Source organism: Cyprinus carpio, chromosome B5 (assembly GCF_018340385.1).
Source record: "Cyprinus carpio isolate SPL01 chromosome B5, ASM1834038v1, whole genome shotgun sequence".
NCBI lineage: Eukaryota > Metazoa > Chordata > Actinopteri > Cypriniformes > Cyprinidae > Cyprinus > Cyprinus carpio.
In genome coordinates, this window is record NC_056601.1 from 9,011,782 (window position 1) to 9,032,820 (window position 21,039).

Here is a 21,039-nt window from a genome sequence, read left to right on the forward strand (position 1 = left end):
CCCGTGCGCAGAATGATGCGCTTGAAACAACACAGAGTCCCAGTGCGCAGGCTGCGCAGCCCTCCGAGTCCGCATAGAAAAAGTTAGTACAACACACATGCTGCTCTGCTCGCGTTCATCTTCAGTTCTCTCTTCACAGCAGTTCAGTCAGTGTACTGTTTGAGTAAATGAATTACTCCGGGATATTGGTTTATTTCGACTCAGAGGGAGTGTCAGCCACGTTAAAAAAGTGAATAACTTTCAGTAATTAATGTTTACTGGAGATGTTATCTATATTTTATAAAAGCACAATGTTTTGTTGATATTGTGAGTGCACAGAAATAAAAGACCCTTTGCAGTAACGAATGATGTATTACTCTTACCTTTTTGTGTAAAAATGACGGCGTATCTACTGAAAAAAATGCAAGTGATCGCTGGCGCCTCCATGTCCACATTTATCTGAGTCTAATGTTTAAACATTGTTATATACTTGAACTGTTTTATATCTAGAGATTTTATTTTAGGTGAGTCGTGATGATTTGAGAAGGCTAACTTGATCAAACATAGGCTCACTGTCTAACGCTGGCTGCTTGGTCGTTCTTTAAAAAAAACTAAAACTTATATTTAACAAACAAAAAAAATGCTCCAAACGTTTTTCTAAATTAACTTAATAAAAAAAACGAAACGAAATATAATCACTTTGCTATTACATACAAAACTGAAATATTTTAATAGCTGAGAAAGTAGTATAAGCTGTTTAGGGAGTGTTTAGCTGTTCAAATCAGACACTAGAGCATCCCTTCATTAAGACACCATGGAAGATCTGATCAGAATCGGTGTAGAGGGGCCAGGTCTGGAAGATTTTGATGTTTGAGAGAGTGTGGGTGTGGTTTAGCCAAGGCCAAAGATCAAGAAGGCCAAACTACAGGAGTTGGCCATCCGAGGGGCATGTGACTGCAATGGAGGATAGTCCATAAGACACTGAGCCATGAGATGTTCAGTTTGAAGCCCTTAAAACACTTAATTTAGATTTCCTTTTTATTTCATTTATCTTGGGATGTTTTAAGTTTACATTTCAGCTCAGTGAAGCACTTTAAGTACCAACACTTTTTCAGTAAGTTACCTTTCTTGTAGAATTGTGCTTCATATAAAGAACTTTATGTTGACCAGATTGTTAGTTAATCATTTACAAGTCAATATTGGCTATATGGACAGCAATTAAAAAAAAAGTGAACTTGTAAAACAGCTGTGTTAAATGTGATGTGGGCGAAAATTTGGGTGCACCTAACTTTTGTGCTGGTGCACCTAAAAAAAAAAAGTTAGGCGCACCAGTGCAAAAAGTTGGTCTAGAGCCCTGCATCCCTACTTAAGCCCTCTATTTATAAACAATCATACTGCGGACATCTGTGTGCTATCATCTTAAACCACAGTCCAAGTGCAGAAATCTTTTCAGAATTAGTCCCGAACAAAAGAATTCATGGAAATGGACATGATTGTGCAATTCAGGCTGTCTGTGAGCAATGATTAAAAGAGCACATCCTTTACCTGTGTAAACAATGTAAAGAAAGGCAATGGTTTGACCCTGACCCCTAGAAAATGTCTTAACTTTTGATGTGAGACCCCTAAAGCAACCTGTGTGGTCTTGTAAGTGCTCTGCAGTGCGGGCTAAGAAAAAACTGAAGGTCTGAACAAGTGCTCTTACCAAAGACAAAGAGCAAAATCTATAATAATACACACAAATAATGTCTTTCCACCCATCCTAGAGCTCTAAAGAACATTTTTCAATGCCTACCATCATTCATCAACAATCAAACCATTTTTATTCACAGTAAATCCAAAATAAGTTACCACAGTTAGTGAAATAACTATAAATGTAGAATTTACAGTAATTTTTTAAACTGTAGTATCTTATAAAGTTACCAGAGTTTTAATGCCCTAGCAAGTATTTTATTTGGCAGAAACCATGGATATCATGGTCCAATACAGTCAGAGAGAATCCCAAATCTTACCTGGATGAAGAAATGGAAAAGTCTCCACCATCCAACAGCCTGATTTTGCAGAAGAGCATCCCATTCACAAACGGCACAGCCGTAAGCTCCTCCAGGGTGAAGTGTATCTGAAACTTGAACTTCTTCTTTTTCATTAAAAATGCCATATTCTTTTGAGACTGGACTTTGGATGTTTGAAGGCAGAGGTAGATGAAGACAGGGAGATGGCGGCAGTTCTTTTTTAATCAGGTGCTTGGAAGTCCTTCTCAATGTTTGTGCTTTGGTTCAGCATCTCTGAGAGGACTGAGGGTGTCTAGAAGAACCTAGGGTGTAAAACTCACTCTTAGAAAGACTGGTCAGACAGGCTCTATACTAAGTAAACGCTAAAACGTATATCATAACTTACCTTAAAACCAATACAGGGGTAGCACTGCGGGAACGCTGCAGTCTCTACAGAAAAGCAAACACATTCCCTGGAGAGTTAGTTACCTTGAAGAAGTCCATTATATCCAGGTGTAAAGATCCCTGGTGCTCCACTGGCACCATTCATTTAATCATGGATAAATATCGTATGCTTTTTGAGAGTTACTGACAATATCTAGCGAAATGACCATCATATTTTCTCTCTAATGATCGAAAGTAGTTGCCTGTTGTTTCCAATGTCGTAACTGAACATTTGAATAGAGACAGTTGAATACTTACGTCGATGGAGAGTTTTCAAATGGCAGCCAGGATAGAAATCACTGGACGAAACAATTCAGAAAACGACCCATAATATAATTAACTTAACTTACTCGTATCGAAATCAACTGTTTAACGTTGAGTCAAAGGTAGACTGACTGCAGGGCTGAACACTGTCTAGCTCTTTAGTGAACTCCAGTAACGTTAAGCGCCGCCTCCATGGACGCGTGGATTTCCCTAAATACAGCTGAGCTGTTGAGTTCACTGAGAGCGTTCGAACGTCAGATTTTACTATTAAAAAGCAAAACATTCAGAGTTCTTGCCCGTTGTTTAGCTTTGCTGTTATGTAGGTTGCGATACTGGCTTAAGAGATTCATCAGTAACGTTACCATAAGTACCGTCAGCGGTTTCTAGGGAGGCAGAAAACAAACGTTCGTGTTGTCAAGGAGAGTCTCTAACTTGGAGAATAAAGAGGATTTCGCGCGTATGTGTTAAAGCAGAAAATCGTTGCTTGGGATTTGTTGGGAATGTAGCGCCATCTCGTGACCGGATATTTGATAACTTATTCGAAATGCACATACAAAAACTGTGGTTTTCAGAAGTAAAATATAATAGAATGTAAATCATTAGATGTTATACTTCGACTAATGTTAAAGGCTTTTCATTCGTAGATTAATTGTTTTTTGTAATTAGTTCGTTTTGTGTTCAATTTTTTTTGTTAAAAATAGATTTAAAAAAATTAAGACACTCAGCTGTTCTAGCAGTGAACTCCTTACTAACACTATTATTATTACTACTACTACTAGGCCTACTATTAATTATTATTATTATATTATATTTTTTATGATCTTAAGCAGTGACTCAAAGCGAATCAAATTTGTGATTACTTTTAACTATGTGCAACACTGTTTTGTTCGAGTATGGTGTACTTGCAATTATAATGTCATATAGCCTATTTATATTTGCATACTGTTGTAATGTATTTGTGCTACCTAGAGACTATATTTATGGATATAAATTAGCAATTGTATTATAATGCAGCATGTTTAAAAATGTGTATAATCTTCATTAATATGCATTATCCCAGTTAAATAAATGTGCCAAAATGTAAACAAATTGTTCCTTCACTTCAGACCGAACAAAGGAAACAAAAATTTAATGGGTGCATCATTATTTTAAAGTTGTTTATAAATAAAATATTCATAAGAATGGTCTTTGTGAAACTGGTTACTTCACAGATACCATACATCACTGCAAACCGATTGCAAGTGCAAGTTTATATGCATCAGGTTATTACGAAGTTTAACGAATTCTTGCAATATCACAGTTTGTTTTTGTACAAGTTGGTTAAGTGCCTTTTAAAGAACATAAAATCCTAATTTGAAGAGCAGAAAACTGCATTCTATTATTTCCCCAGCAGGTGTCTCTCTGAAGTAAATTTTTGAATGTGATCACTGTGAGGAGGACCGTGAGGTAGGATTCTGAGTGACAAACAGGTTTAACTGTACTTCCTACTGGCATATTTAATAGTAGGCTTCCAATGTAGAATTGAACAGCATAATTGTCTGACATGCACAATCTGGAATTAACACACATACAAGCATAATCTCACAAATCTGCATTAACTGAGCATTCCTGTTCATCATTCGCAGCTACTCGTTTTATTTATTATCTAAAATGTATCTGAAAGCATATAATTTTTATATTCATTCTAATAATTCTAAGTAATAATGCTACTACTATTACTAATAATAATAGCAACAAATATTAGTATTTTTATGAATTATAAAAAAGTGGAAAGGACCAGAACTATTGGGGTGTGACGAGAAGACAACTTATATTAATGTGATTGGTAACTTCAAGTGTCCATCACTGACATCATTAGTCCCGCCCACTTCAAAGCCCAGTTACTCATTTCCTGTTGAACACGACGAGATTCCTCCCGCCCTACCGGCATTCTCGGTGCATCAGCTGTCATTCAGACCGCCAATTCAAACCGGATTACCATTGGAAATCCACAAACTCAAGAATATATATTCGGAACGAGATTCAAAGCGATGTATTTGTCGGAAGACTCCGATTTACCTGCGCTTTTTAGGATACAAGAACCCGGAGTACCGGTGGGACACGCTTCCAGCTCATCACTATGAGCTCTGAATGCGCGATTAGTTTTGAACCTTAAACCAGAACATATCACACGGACTGTTGAAGTAAAGAGGCTCAAAAGCAATAGATATATCTTTAGACCTATTCGGAAGCTTATCTCAAAGCACACAGGCGCCGCTCCGATCGCGTGACTCTCGCTCCCCACGCGCTCATACCATAGACAGACTTGACTTTAAATTGCTGGAGTTCCGTGACATGCATCAGCGGGGATCGTTCGTCTCTCCGTTGCTCAGCGGTGTTTTCTGCCAGTGCCGCTCGGAGGAGTATCAGGGCTCGGACCCCGTTGGAGGTGGAGGTGGTCGGACTCCGGTCTCCGAGACCTCTCTATCCGAGCACCGTCATGATGAGTCCTGCGACTCCCCGCATCACTGCCCGGTGTGCGGCGGACCCGAGCAGGAGCATCGGCTCAAGGTGCTCTTCCAGATCCTGGATGTCAACGGAGACGGAGGCATCTGTGTCAACGACCTGACCATCGGACTGAAAAAGCTGGGGCTCCATCGCACTGAACACGAGCTCAAGGTGTGTTCTCCACTTTACACTATTGAGTTATCCCACTGTAATAGGTCTTTATAATGGGATTACAGGTCAGATCACACTGATAGAGAGGACAGACTTAGGAAGGACTCAGTTCAACTTATTTTGTTTGTGCATCACTATTTATTAAACCCCAGAAGTACAATTATGTACCTAAAGGCTATTGACTTCTTACTTTCATAGCTCTTGTGTGGGGTTACTCACTAAACCAGCTGATTTGAGTGTCATTCGCTTAACACAGTGCCACAGATGACATCTGTGCCTTTCCTTTCTCTGCACTGTGTGAAGAGGATTTTCCCTAGAAAGGTTTACAGTTGTTTTCAAGTGTGTTTGATAATATGGCTAAAAAGAACTACATTGTTGGGTGAACACTGGCAATGCTTATGTGGCATGATAGGAAATATAATTTTTGTAGCATCTTCTATTTTGAGGCAGGTGTGTGGGTTTCTGTCCACCCAAAATATACATTTAATGTGGCAAATTGAGCTTAATTTCAGGCAGGAATAAGCTGTTCTCCTTATTTAGCTAGAACATTTTTTTATCATTATATATATATATATATATATATATATATATATATATATATATATATATATGGGTGTGTGTGTGTGTGTGTGTGTGTGTGTCTGTGTCTGTGTTTAAATTAATTTATATATATTTATATATATATATATATATATATATATATATATATATAGTAATTTTATTTACATATATGCATATAATATATAACAGTAATCAGAGAAATATACATTATAGTTTATATATAGAGAGAGGGAGAATTATTGAGAAATGTGTGTTATTTCTCCAAAGGTTACTTGAATGTTTTTCTTTGCTTTGCCTCAGATATGCTAAGCATTATAGAGGATGCCCATATAGAGGCATGTTCTTTTCTAATCAGAGTTCAGTATAATTTTCACTTTCATGTTTATTAGATATGAATCTAGACTAGAATGTAACTGCCCAAAGAAGGAGGAAATGTGTAACTAGAGAAGAGTCTCTCGAGAACATACAATGTCACATAATTAATAGGTACAAACAAGAAGTGGCTGTTGGGAAATTCACAGTGCAGGAAGAATGTACACAACCTGCTTTGAGTTATCATAATCTGTTAAAACGAAATAGAGATCTTGGATACTGATCACCTGGAATGTGGGCTGCTTCTTTAGGCGAGTCATGAGAACTTCTGTCATTTATGATTCACCAGCCTCCCTCTCCCTCCCCCTCCTCTCCCTCTCTGATGGTGGAAGGTGGGAGGTTTTTACCTTTAACAGGTAGCATAATGTTAATACTTTCAGAAACTGAAAGGGAGTTTCAGAGATGGTTTACTCATTGGCTTATAATGAGGACACACATGTTTTGCATACCACACTTCAGATAGTTTTATCTCTGGGTGTGTTTTACAAGCTTTTGACTAATTTTCCTTAAGGTCAAACATTTTTCTGGATAGCGGCAGTCTTGGACAAAAGCCTGGCTGCAGAATTTTGCGCATCAAGAATTCCTTTGTTTGCCAACTAACAAAAGCACTTCGAACAAAACCGAAAGTTCCTCTCTAGTGGACTAGCTGAGATTTTTTGGCACTGCATAAATGGACCAGTAACTGTGCTATTAAATGTTTAATTATGAAGGTCAAAAGAGTTTGCTGCTTAATTCACAACCTCTCATTGTGATGAATGATATCTGCTGCTTCAATTACGGAGGGCAAAAATAACTTACTGGCACTTTAATAATCAAGGGTGGATTGCACATACTTGAACTTGATTTGCATGCTGGACTTGCAAATGCAGTGAGAAAATAGATGCAAATGCAGTGCAGGACCTGCTCGGAAGAATTTCTATTCAAAAACACTCGAAAATAGATTGTTACATAAGAAGCTACAGGTCTTTATTTAATGTTGTATGAATGGGCGCTTGTGCAGAAAGGTTTTTAATTATAAGAGTTTTTAAATGAATCTTACAGTAAATGGGTTAATGGAACAGCTCTTGTGGCTCAGTATATGCAGACACTTTTTACTTAAATTCAGCCTTCTTTTGCATGCATGTCCCTTCTTGTGTTTTATTTTCTTTCTTTCTCTTAAATGTATTTTTTGTTGTATATTTTAAATTTGGTGCAGTAATAGCCAGCAGCCAGACCTATCATCATGTTCAAAGGGCTGGGTGAATAATTTAGTATCTCTCTATCCTCACATATTAATTAGCTTAGGAGTACAAGGGCCCCCTGGAGAACAGGGCAACCACTACTGTGTTTTTTTTTTTGGTACCTGTGACGTGTACATTTAAAAACACCTGAACCTAATATTAGGCTACATATTAGAGAATAATAGTAAATTCATTGCATGATTTGTTAAAAGGACACGGGGTTATATCCTTTAAACATTAAATTAAACATATACGTATATACAGTATACTATATATATATATATATATATATATATATATATACTGTATATACGTATATCTTTAATAGAATGTTTTAAGGATATAGTCCCATGTCCTTTAACAATTTTATATTTCTTTCTTATATTTTTTTATTTTAAATATCTGTATATATATATATATATATATATATATATATATATATATATATATATATATAATAATTTTTTTTTTTTACATTTTATGTATATGCTGCTTTGTCCAGTTTGGATTCAGGAAAACTTGTGAACCAAAGTTTTGACAGTGTAGACACTTAATATAACAAAAAAATGCTATACAGATAAATATGACTTTAAGGCAGGAGCATGAGTCAGTATTGTGATTAATCTAATGGCCTGTAGAGGACAGTCTGTTTCCCACTTGCTCATTTTATATACTGCATATGCATAAAATCATATACATGCATACCGTTTGCATTCCACCGTAAATTGTAAGAAGCATAGGTTCCTGAGATCTGCATATTGTTCGGTGAAATAAATTGCGGTGCAGCTGTAGTTCAGCTTAATCAGTCTAATCAGTAGAAAGGGATTCTGCTCAAATAAGTAAAATAAGGGAAGAAGGATGTAAAATATGAACATATCCTGCTGTGCAAACCCAGATGCATTTGCAAAGAAGGAATATAACCACAACAAGCTGATAAATTAATGAATGAATGAGGTAGATTTTTATTGGCGAGTATTGCATGTAATCACTCTGGAGGCGTTACCAGGGAGATCCTAATGATGCAGTAGGTCTTATAAAAGCAGAGGGCAGAAAAAACAGTCAGCAAAATTTCCTCATTGCTGGGTGAGTAAGAGATCACTCCATAAGATGGCTTTATTTTGTCCTCTGATTGGCTGCTTATGCTTTGTCAGACAGGGGCAGCCAGTGTGGAGTGTTCTGATTGGCTGAGGCACAGCTGCAGTGAGGTTGCAGCTTTTTTCACTGCATCACATTTTGCCGGCTCTGTGATGCAGCCAACCTGCAGCAGCTTGCAGATGCCAAGAAATACTAGCGCTTAAAACATGGAATCACTTTTAAAAACAGATTGTTTGTGAGGATTTCACCTTCTTTCAGTTAAGTTGTCTTTTTTCATGTTTTTAGCTACTTTGCAGTGTGTCATAGTTGTGGAGTGATGTCACTTGAAGAGTGAATTACTTTTTCTTCTTCAGCTTTTTGTGTGTTGTTGCGCTCAGCAAAGAACATGTTTTGGGAAAGTTACCTGGACAGTTTGTTTTGGGAAAATGCAATGATTTTGAGGCGATTATGAGAGAACTGCATTCACTGCATTTCAGAGTTTTTGGACTTGATCACTGGGTTACTGTGGAAACGCTGTTGGATATGCCAGTAAGCTTTGGAAATTGTGTGGCAGTGTCCCCATCTGCCCTCATCCTCCTGGCCTCACATATGACTGCCTGAGCAGTTTCTCTCTGTACGCACATACAACATCTGTAGACGTAGTTCTTGAGAAGGCCAAGACAAAACTCAAGTGCACAAACAGACTTGGAGCATCTTTATAAAGATGCTCAACGAACTTTGGTCATCCCTGTCCCAGTGGCTTCTGGGAGTAACAGCGTGCGAACATGATACCGCAGGGCCACCTGACGGACTAAAGGAACGAAACATAGAAAATGCTGCACAAAAGGAAGGCCAGAGGGGACCAGGCACACAGGCAGATTCAGTCGGTCGAGAAAAGAGCACAGTATTTCCAAAGAAAACTACAGTGCTGATCATGGTGGCGCCTCCTAAGGATCTTCAGCAGGTATTGCAGAAAGAATTGCCACATTAAACAGAAGCATTTGTTGAAAGGCTTTAAAGTTGCTTATGCATTGATATTTGTACGTTTTGGTGTCTGAGAGGAATATAATAACAACTGAACTGCTGCACTTTATTTCATATTTTGATTCTTGAAGTCTTTTCAGCTTAGATCTCCCAAAACTGAGCTATGACTGATATTTCACATCTCATTATTTGCATATGGAAAATGAATGAAATGCAAATTTTAAAATCAAATTGGCTTAATGTGATATAGGCATCTGAGAAAGGCCTATTTTAATGAAATTATTTAAGATATTACAACAGATATCTGCACATGATCTGAAATTGAGTCATCAGGAGTCAGTATGGTGGTTAAAAAGGAGCAGGAATAGTTCTATAATCCCATTTGTTTGTGTTTTTGTTATATATTTTCAGAACAAAAAATGGTACTAAAGCTGTCACTGGGGCAGCACTTTTGTATCTTATTTAGGGTGAATATTTGTACTTTAATGGTATATTAGTACCTAAATAGTACACATTAGTAATTTTTGAAAAGGCGCCCTCCCAGTGACAGCTTTTGTACCCTTTTAACAGACAAACAGCAGATAGTCAGCGATGAATTGGTGTGAATTTTTTTTAGACTTTAGCAAATTAGACATGTCCCACGCATGTGATTGTTTCTCTCTCCTCCCCCAAACTGTTGCTTCACATCTTTAGTGGGTTGCAGTATTCACTGCTCTCTAAATAGTATTATTGTATAGTAAGGCCCAATATCAGAAACTTGGTCAGACTCATTAGGGAATGATCACATGCTAGTGCCAGGATTAGACCTCTTCACATTGTGAATGATCAGATTCAGTTTTCTGTTATCTAGGGACAAACAAGATTAATCACATACTGAGCGGTAGAACTGTTGTTGTTTCAGGTTTTATCCTGACTACCAATTTCACTAATTAGTTGCTGCTGAATTGACCATTTGCTAAGCCCTTGGTTACTGTTGCTAGATTTGACAAGCTTTACTGATGTCCAAAAAAACACTACTATGATGTGTTTTTGCACTGAAAGTGGTAAGTAATGTTATGGGAGCTGAAATTTCACAATTAATTTTTATTTTCTCTTTAATAAAATGTTGAATTAGATGAGTTATCTCTATCTTAAGTAGTCAAATAAGATGCTGTCTGCTTTCCTTATTTTAGTTATATGAATATTCCAGAAGTCGCATGGCTGTCAGTCTTTAAGACAGATACTTCGGTAAGCTTTTAAGAAGGTGATGCTGTACAGTATATGACGTGAGCCAATTACATAGCAGTGTTTGCAGTATAAGCCTCGAAATGGGAGGGATTTATACGTCCCCTAATTGCATGTGACAGGAATACCGGCGTTACGGTCTTGATAGCTTCAAGAACAGACCAGAGCTGTGTATGTTTTTTTTCTCACATTGCCTTTAAGTTTTTAGTTTTATTCATTTTTTTAGCTGAACATGTTGTGTTTGTGTCTTTACTTGCCTGTCGATATCTCAGAACGGATAGAATTACAGTATTTTGAGTCTGATAGTTTACCAGTGCAGTTGAAGTCTCTTTTCAAGTTGAGTTTATTTCTTCCATCACAAGAATTCGATTCATACAGGAAATGGCGAAAGGTATGTCATCTGTATTATGTTAGAAATGATTGTGTAGTAGTGTGTAGAATGTTTTATTTTGTATATAATTTTTTGTTTGCATATTGCATTAATTGCATTTTTATATCAGTTTTAATTTTAGTACTTCACTAATTTGACTAATTTAGTGCATATTTATTTCAGTTGCCGATGCAACATTTCTAATTTTCATTTATTTAGTTTTTAGATTGTTGAATCATATTTATATTTCATTTCATTTCAGATTTACTTTACTTACTGAAAATGATTTTTAATAGTTTTAGGTTGTTTTAGTTGACACTGGTCTCAAAAGTAAGCTGTGGGTTTTGTGATTTAAAGAAACTGAAGAAAATCTGTGTTTTAGATGGTCAAAAAGTTCTTGTGAACCAAGAGCTGTGTGTCCTGCCCATTCAAGTCAGAACTTGTAATGGGATGAATCAATTTAATCCAGATCATTTGACTTCCGTGTTTGAACTGCTTTCAGAATCCCTTCCTGTGTCCTTCACAGAGCTCACTTTCATTTTTATGCCTAAGTGACTTTTGTGCAAAAAATGCCAAGAAATTATAAATGTAAACCAAAACAAATTTAATATGTACACTATAAAATGTAGTATTTTTTTTTCTGTTTTTCTTCTGATTCTCCAGATTGTTTTATATTTGAGAATGACTGCATTGTCATCTTCAAAAGGTTAATGTTCTCAGCTCCATTCTCATGACCCACTTGTCTGCAGTTGAGTCATTGTTGCATCCGGCTTAGGTGTGAGAAGACGACGGCTATCTTTAACCTGCTTTACACTTGCAGAGCGATTTGAGACTGTGTGATCTTGACAGCCTGAAAGGATGCACACTGGACTATCAGGCATGATGCTAAACTCTGAAGAGTTCTGCCGATTGTGAATGGCTTCTGGGTACATTTATTCAAAGCTTCATTTCTGTTCAATGATGGTCAATGAATAGATTTATTATTATTATTAATATAAATCCATAATAATTATTGTTATGTTATAGATAAAAATAAATGTAACTTTTACATTTTGTTTTGTTAAAAATACTTTTTTGTTAACATGGCTTCTTGGTGGTATAGATTTAATGAGCACAGGGCCCATAAAAAGGACTTTATTAACTGGATTTTAAGCTATTGTAGCTCATGTAGAAGTGAATTTTAGTTTATTAAGACACTTTTTCTTTGTTTTTACTAAGGTGTTATTATGCACAAGTCCATAATCTCATAATGGACAGCAACATAAAACAAATGATCTGACTCAGTGATCTGGTTTTCAGTGGCACATTACGAAATGCTGATGTCACTGGGTGGGGTGTTCAGTATTATTATTTTAGTTTTTTGCTTGTGGTTGAAAAGGTTCAGACAGACCAGTAATTTTATCACACACCGTCAGAGTAACATGAGCCAGGAATCAAGCTATGGGCCTGATTTGCTCTTAAAACTGGAAACACATTTGCTTTGTTTCTGTCTTTCCAGAGCACTTCAGATTAATGATTAATTCATCTTCTCCATCCCTTTCCATTAGCTTCAATTATATGCTGCTCAATGGTTTAGACAGCTACTTTCCTAAAGGTCAAGCGTTGTCAGGATGGGCCTAATAAAGCTGATGCTCATGAGAATGTTCAGCATGGTCCTATTAATACTCTGTTCAACAAACAAAGGCCATATGTCTGTCCCTAGTGGCCCATTAGCTCAACACCCCGAACAGCACCAGCTCACTGACCTGGCTTGATTCTGTCCTAAGGTTTTGATGTTGATTCCAGCGTGTATGTGTTTCAGAAAATCGTCAAGGCTGGAGACAAAGACTTGGATGGTCAGTTGGACTTTGAGGAGTTTGTGCACTACCTCAGGGACCATGAGAAAAAACTGCGGCTGGTCTTCAAGAGCCTTGACAAAAAGAACGATGGTAAGTATATTAGTGTTTTTTTACGAACTATTATGAGCGTTGTCTTGAATTACAGGTGTTTTTGTTGGAAAACAGTCTCTTTAATGCTCTTTTTGTCTTCTTTCTTTTTGTCTTATGTCATATAAAGTCATATTAAGGCCACCTTTGAAGTTTGCCATTGAGAACCTCTGTTTTAGATGTTAAAATCACATTTCCTTTTAAAACTGCAGGTCACATAGATTCACAGGAGATCATGCAGTCACTAAGAGACCTCGGGGTTCATATATCTGAGGAACAGGCTGAAAAGATCCTCAAGAGGTAATTTTTTTATTGATTGTATCTGTCCAATCCCCTTCATTCTCTTTAGTCTTTTATTCGCAGCTAATAATTCAGACCTGACTGGGAACCCTCGCTTCAAAACAGCACGTGTTATACAACACGTCTCCTGGTTCGGATTTTCCAGCATGTTTATTTGACATTCTTTGACGAGCCAATACCCAAGAGTTTTTTAGTGCTTCTAAAAGAAACCAGAATCACATATACAAACCGATTGCAGCACATACAATAATAAAAGTCATTTTTTATTTCCTGTCTGTGTGTATGTGTGTAAATGTCTTTGGTCATACGCGTTCTGTCTCTGTTTCTTTATCACTCTCTCCTTCTTGTGATCCCACCCCCACTCTCTCTCTCTGCTCATCTTATCAGAATAAGGAGGGGTCATATATGTACCCCTATAATGTAGTAAGTTGTGGTCTTTTCCCTGCATGTTTGCCTTGCTCTGCTTTTTCTTTTCATCTGCTGATTCATCTGTGCTGTTTTCATTTAGCATTTTTGAGGTAATTTTTCCCCTCTCTCTCAGAAGCTATTTGGTCTCATGTGGGTAGTGCTTTGGAAATATTAAGTAAGCTGATGATGCCTATATTTTAGGATTTTTTGACAAATAACAACGAAACTCTTAGCAGAAGAACGCTTTCGTCAGTTATTAAAGAAGAATTCGAAATGCGATAGATCTGAAATGTTGAAACCAGGGACATTTTTGCATGTGAATACTTTTCATTCTCTAGAGGTTTTGCAAATCTAAGCAGTTTTTTATGGAAGTGTATAAATTTTAGAAAGTGTAAGCTGGTCTTTTTTAAAATAAGAAGCTGCTACCCAAAGCCAAAGAAGTTGCTGGCATATTTAGTTTTGGTCTCTTTTTGTCTTTTAATTTGAACAGTATGGATAAAAACGGTAAGATGACGATTGATTGGAATGAATGGAGAGATTACCATCTGCTTCATCCTGCTGACAACATTCCTGAAATCATCCTCTACTGGAAACACTCTACGGTAAAACTTAACCACACCATCCTGCCATGTGCCTTACAGTTCAAAGTGTCCAGCTTTGCTTTTAGCGCCAACTTTCTCTCATTGAGGGGGTTATGGTGCTTTTTACAGTCTTTGTATTCTGTGTAAATTGCCTTTGCTTGTATCACTGACATTCACCAAACATCTCGTTTAAACTGGTGATGTACTGCCACCTTAGCCATTCAGTCCTTCTAAGCCCACTTAGTTTTAATTTGTTTCCTTGCACTTGAAATACTCCTGAATGGGACAAAAGGGGGTCACTGTGATCCAGTCTGATCCTGTTAAACAGATCAACAGTGCTCTGACGTCACTGAATTGACCTTTTTGAGCCAGGAGAGGTAGATGTGTCCACCTCATGGATTATTCTAAAACTGTCCCCACGTGAACAGATAACTCACACTTATATTACAGAAGATTAATTTTACTTTGATTATAAATTAAATCCAGTTATTTCATACACAGCCTCTCTCTCTCTCTCTCTCTCTCTCTCTCTCTTGCTCTCTCATAAAGAAACACTTGATAAATTACACTTTTCTGATAATAGAATATTGAAGTGGAGATTGCTAAACTGCAAGCTAACCGGTGTTTTCAGAAAGCAAGCGTGTTTAAACCTCTGGTGCTCCTTATTTGGGAGTCACACTTGTGGTCTTAGGGGCAATTGTGGAGATTCACAGAGATTGTGCATGTAATCTCACTCCACATGATGTCATTTCCTCTGTGCAGATATTTGATGTTGGGGAAAGTATGATGGTCCCTGATGAGTTTACGGCGGAGGAGAAGAAAATGGGAATGTTGTGGCGACACCTGGTAGCAGGAGGTGGAGCTGGCGCAGTGTCCCGTACCTGTACTGCACCCCTGGACCGCCTTAAGGTTCTCATGCAGGTATGGACCCCCTGATGCTAACTGTACAGAACTTATAGCACTCATCATATGATCAATGAATAATACACATTTAAGTTTGGAAACATACATTATAGTTTTTTTAGATTTATATTATATTAGAGTAAACATACATTCATATTTTATACATATTAAGATGTTTTTATGTGAAATATTATTACAGGTTAAAATAACTTTATTCTATTTGAATATTCAAAATGTAGTTTATTCCTGTGATGACAAAGCTCAATTTTCGGCAGCCATTTCTCCAGTCTTCAGTGTCACATGATCCTTCAGCATGATTTGGTGCTCAAGTAACATTTCTTATTAACAATATTAATGTCTAAATTGACACTTTTGATCAGGTTTTGATCTCGGTGGATGACCATGCACATTATTAAATCCCTTAGTGAGGCTAGTTTCAGTTTGGTTTGGTGGATTTTTAAAATTCTCTGCTTTTAAATTCATCAGTGTATGAATGTATAAGACTATAAAGGGCATTGAAGCTTAGCTTCCCTAAAGCTTACCTTACCTGAAGTAAACTTACTTTAAAATGCTTAAATGAAGTAATTTACAAGCAAATTGAGACATTTCACCACTGCAATGGTGTTGGCAGGTTCATGCGTCACGCAGCAACACCATGGGCATCACCGGAGGATTCGCCCAAATGATCCGTGAGGGTGGACTTCGGTCACTGTGGCGAGGGAACGGTATCAACGTTTTGAAGATCGCACCTGAATCTGCTATCAAGTTCATGGCGTATGAGCAGGTAGCTTGTTGTTGGAATCTTTCGGCAATTACAAAATTGGAGAACTATAATTCTGGATGTTTAAAAGAATGCAGTGTTAATATATTTATCCACAATGTTTAAAAAAACTTTTGAAAAAACTGTTGCTCTTCTTTTGTTGATCTTTGTATGTGATTAAATAAACTTTTTTAATGTACATCATACCATTATCTGGCTTAAAACCTTTGGAGGGAGAGACTGTTAGCTCTAAAGCTCATGTGTCCTGTTCTTCAGATTAAGCGGCTGATTGGCAGCAATCAGGAGACGTTGGGAATCCTGGAGAGGCTGGTTGCTGGGTCTCTCGCAGGAGCGATTGCTCAGAGCAGCATCTACCCCATGGAGGTAAGAGCATAAACTGTCATTTAGGAATAAAGTTTGGGCACTGTTTTGAGAAAACAAAAGCTTTCATTTCAATAATAATTATTAAACAAGCTATGACTGGACCTACCATGCATTCTTTGTATCATGTTCTGTAATGTAAAAATGTAAAAAATTGTTTCCAGAGTTTTTAATTACTAACTGCCATCTCAGAAACTGAAACCTAATCAACCTGATGATGACTTTCTATGTGCGTAGACCAAACAAAGCATTGTTTTGTTTAGATCTCTGGGAGCTTAAACAAAGCTTTTTGTGTGTTTAGTTTTAAAAACTCGTCTTGCCTTGGGAAGGACGGGTCAGTACTCTGGTATCATGGACTGTGCTAAACATATATTTAAGAAGGAGGGACTGACAGCCTTCTATAAAGGTTATATTCCCAATATGTTGGGAATCATCCCTTATGCGGGAATAGACCTGGCTGTTTATGAGGTAAGTTTTTACACAGTAAAACAAAAAGATTATATATTTGTCAGTGGCAGCTAACTGGAATAAAATCATTTTAAGTTAAAGTAAACATTTATTTAGTTATTACTAGTGCTGTCAAACGATTAATCGCATCCAAAATAAAAGTTTTTGTTTACGTAATATATGTATGTGTACTGTGTATATTTATTATGTATATGTAAATACACACATACAGTATATATTTTGAAAAGATTTGCATGTATATACATTTATATATTTTTATTCTTATATTTAATATTATATATAAAAATATTTAATTAAGCTTTCCATTGATGTATGGTTTGTTAGGATAGGACAATATTTGGCCGAGATACAACTATTTGAAAATCTGAAATCTGAGGGTGCAAAAAAATCGCCTTTAAATTTGTCCAAATTAAGTACTTAGCAATGCATATTAATAATCAAGAATTAAGTTTTGATATATTTATGGGAAAAAAAATTACTTAATATCCTAATGATTTTTGGCATAAAAGAAAAATAATAATTTTGACCCATACAATGTTTTTTTTTTTTTTTGGCTATTGCTAAAAATATACCCCAGCGACTTAAGACTGGTTTTGTGGTCCAGGATCACATAATATGTAAACAAAAAAAAATTTTTTGGATGCGATTAATCATTAGACAACACTAGTTATTACAAAATTTATGTGAAAACTGAAATTAAAATAAATTAAAGCATAATAGAAATAAAAACAAAAACTAGTAATTGACAAAAGCACAACAAAATTACTAAATCTAAAATTAAACCTGAAAATATAAAAAAGCTAATTAAAAATATTAGTAAATACTATAAATAATACTAAATAACACTTTTTCCCCCCTTAGTTTTCTACCTCCTGAATGTTTTATGTATTTTATGATTAATTTATATTGTAAATATTATTATATTAAATGACATTGTTTTATATTATAATTACTTTAATGTGTTGCTCTTATTTTCATGTGTAGACATTAAAAAACTCGTGGCTGCAGAGGTTTGCTACAGACAGCGCCGATCCGGGTGTGTTTGTGCTGCTAGCCTGTGGTACAATGTCTAGTACTTGTGGACAGTTAGCAAGCTATCCATTAGCCTTAGTGAGGACACGAATGCAGGCTCAAGGTAAGTCTTTAAACTCTCAAATACAGAATTAGAAGGCTTCCTGTCTAATTCATTCACTAAGTAAACTATTATTGTTTATCTGTCACAGTCCAGTTGATTTTTTACTTTTTGTTCTTGCTCTTCATTGGTTAGCAGCTACTCAGGAAGGCAGCCCACAGATGACCATGACTGGTCTCTTCAGACACATTGTACGGACAGAGGGCGCTATTGGACTCTATAGAGGCTTGGCACCCAACTTTATGAAGGTCATTCCTGCTGTTAGCATCAGCTATGTGGTGTATGAGAACCTAAAGATCACCCTTGGCGTCCAGTCCCGGTGAGGGGAACCCAAAGACTGTTCAAATCCTTAATGGCTTTTGTTTTTCCTCTCAACTTTTCTTTTGGACTACTGAAAGACATCGTCCAGGATGGCCAGCTTGCACTCGAGGAGAAGTGTAGGAACAGTCGGCCATGAAAGAGCTTGCATGAGGGGAAGACGAGATCTTAGCGTCAAAGAGGTTTGACTTTATTCAGTGAATGGAAGAGTAGCTCGAATATATGAGACCAGGGACATGCATAGAAAATACAATTCTAGCTGTAAGTAAAATGTGAACATCTTAAAATGGTGTCTGCATTGGATCCAGACACTCGCTTATCCCACCCCTGAGGTCATGGGGTTGCATTTGCTATATTTTAGTAGGGACCAATTATATGCAAGACAGTTTGAAAAACTACTTAATGGAAAGGAAGGGCCAAACACCTGATGGATTCAAAGAGGCAGATTTACTAAAGCATTTAGTATATGCAAAGAAAATAACACTGCATCAATTAATGAACTCATTTAAACTGCACAACTGAAATTTAATGCACTAAATGCTTTAGTAGATACAATGCTAATAATCCTGGTGAAGTCCCTTCAAATCATTGTGTCATCATTCCACTGGATGGCAGTGTTCAATAATAAAGAGCTGACAGGGCCAGACACAAATTTGTTACAAGATCACCCATATATTTGTGTTTCGCTAGCTTCATTTACTGCTTGTTGTATTATTAGATCATTTACTCCCTTGTATTATTACATTAATAGACATGCCAGTTTTCACATCTTGAAATGGGGGATAGTGTGTAACAAGGGAAATATTTGAAATATGTCTTATTCATCAAATTGTTCCCTAAATTGCTGAGGACTTTTCGTTGTTAATTTATTATTTTTTTAATGTTGTATATTTATTTCATTTCAATTGAAGGTTACTTTAAAAAAAGACTTTCTAAAATTAAAAACACTATGTATGTGCACACACTCCCCATGGTGACTGAAAGCTAATCAAGCGTTATGTAAACAAGTGTTTTAATGTGTGTGGATCCAGTGTTAAATGACCTGGGTTTGAGAATTCAGCACCAGCTTTAATGTATTGGGTTGAGTTCTGTGTCTAGATAGACACTGTCAGGTCTTAAGTTGAATAAAGCGGTGCTACAAATTGATCTGTTTTTACATTCAAACAATTCTAGTTCATAAATTGATCAATTATCTGCAGTGTAAATATAGTTTCTCACCAGTATTAGGATTTCAAACATGACTATAACACTCTGATTTAAACTCTAAACTCTAGTCAAGGGACATATTGAAGCACTTAATTTTAATACAAATAAACCAGACTTGAATTTTTAGGAGGATTTACAATGGAATGATAGTGTTGAGTAATTGTAGTGGTTGTGATTTAAGCAAATATATTATTTTTCAGCATATATGTTTAATGTTTGTATCAGGTTGGGGTAAAAATGTTTTTGTAAACACTAAAAAGGTACAATATAGGTTAGGATCTCTTTTGAAAAAAAAAATTATTTGACTCTACTGTGCAGCAGTAGGCAAGTATCTTGTATATTTGCATATGACATATTTCAGGATTGGCACCCTTATGTGCATTTTGACGGACAAGAAGAAAATAAGTTACCCTTGCAGCTATTGCATGTGAAGTCATAAAACCCACCAGTTTAATGGGTTGTTGCCCTTGGTAATTCTATAATACTGTAGTGTTCATATAGTTGCCTTATTTATGAATAAAAAAAGCTGCTTTTAGAGTATTTGGGGGGAAATGCAGTGCATTAATGTCAGACTGAAATATTTTATTTATATATTCAGGGAGAATTCCGTGGTCTCAGATACTCCTGTGCAGATGAGACTTCTGAAACTCTTCTCCGTTGAGATCTGGAACAGATATCTGCATGTTTGTAACTTGTATGGATAGTTTGTGCAGGCCTAGGATCAGTTGGTCTTTCTCAAGCCTCATGAAAATGACCTAGATCAGTGAAAAACAGCCTTTCTGTGTCCCAATGGTGGTTAAACTAAACTCAGCTGTGGCCCGATTCCCTTTGAATCAATTCAGTCTTTGTAACGTATGTATGTGTGTATTGTCTGAATATGCACAAATTGCACTGTAGAGTCTTTACAGGGCTTTTTTTTTAAAGCTGTATTGCCTGAATCGTAATTGATGCATTTTGCACCTTTTTTTTCACTGTTTCTCACAGGAGAAATCTTTGGACTCCTTTGGTTGTGTGAGCTTGACCCATTAAAGTGGTTGTCCTGAGACTAAAGGCTTTAGGTTGTGTGTGTTTGTGGTGTTCAACACAATCGAGGATTGCCACCCTTTGAGACTGCCTGTAATCTATTGCCTTACTGTTCAGCTGTTTGCTAGTGAGTGTAACTGCACTACGTTCACCACATGTATATCAACATGTGCTGTTGCTGGGGTCCCCCGAGTATCGTAAACATACATACTAATAAAATATCCAAATATTTGTACTGCAAAATATATCTTGATGTGATGACACCTCTGTGAAGGTTTAGTTGAGATGAGCAAATAAATGTTTACGGGATTAAAATGGAAATAAAAATCTACATCCTCTAGAATGCAGAAACTGAATGTACAGCGGAAATATTTATGTTTGTAAAATAACTTAAATAAAGTCATTCTTCATTATGTTTATTGAAGTTGGGTGTGTAGTGTTTTTATTTTAATTTTATTTTTTTATCTATCCCAGGTCACAAATATTTAACCATTCA

At 36.5% G+C, this 21,039-nt stretch overlaps 2 protein-coding genes across 8 annotated transcripts in view; one reads left to right on the forward strand and one right to left on the reverse strand.

The window, feature by feature from the left end:
* fam102ab (family with sequence similarity 102 member Ab) overlaps positions 1 to 3,111 on the reverse strand; it is a 33,528-nt gene extending 30,417 nt beyond the window's left edge. Inside the window, exons 1-3 of the mRNA XM_042724142.1 lie at positions 2,670 to 3,111; positions 2,374 to 2,417; positions 1,989 to 2,290 (exon numbers count right to left, since the gene is read on the reverse strand). Coding sequence (XP_042580076.1) covers positions 1,989 to 2,134 — 146 coding nt within the window. The 5' untranslated portion in view covers positions 2,135 to 2,290; positions 2,374 to 2,417; positions 2,670 to 3,111. The remainder of the gene's footprint in view (positions 1 to 1,988; positions 2,291 to 2,373; positions 2,418 to 2,669) is intronic.
* A 1,408-nt stretch (positions 3,112 to 4,519) lies between these two features.
* slc25a25b (solute carrier family 25 member 25b) lies at positions 4,520 to 20,967 on the forward strand. 7 transcript variants are annotated; one of them, XR_006154844.1, is made up of 11 exons: positions 4,530 to 5,333; positions 12,940 to 13,066; positions 13,276 to 13,363; positions 14,262 to 14,373; positions 15,115 to 15,273; positions 15,887 to 16,039; positions 16,292 to 16,399; positions 16,697 to 16,864; positions 17,849 to 17,999; positions 18,132 to 18,496; positions 20,505 to 20,967. XR_006154844.1 is itself a non-coding variant. In XM_042724127.1 (10 exons), exons 1-10 carry the CDS (start codon positions 5,010 to 5,012, stop codon positions 18,317 to 18,319), a joined length of 1,575 nt encoding a protein of 524 aa, XP_042580061.1. In that variant the 5' UTR covers positions 4,520 to 5,009; the 3' UTR covers positions 18,320 to 20,967. The 7 variants fall into 7 exon arrangements, 6 of the variants coding, with proteins under 6 accessions (XP_042580061.1, XP_042580060.1, XP_042580062.1 ...); XM_042724127.1 differs by having other exon boundaries at positions 4,520 to 5,333; positions 18,135 to 20,967; XM_042724126.1 differs by having other exon boundaries at positions 18,132 to 20,967.
* The last annotated feature ends 72 nt before the right edge of the window (positions 20,968 to 21,039 follow it).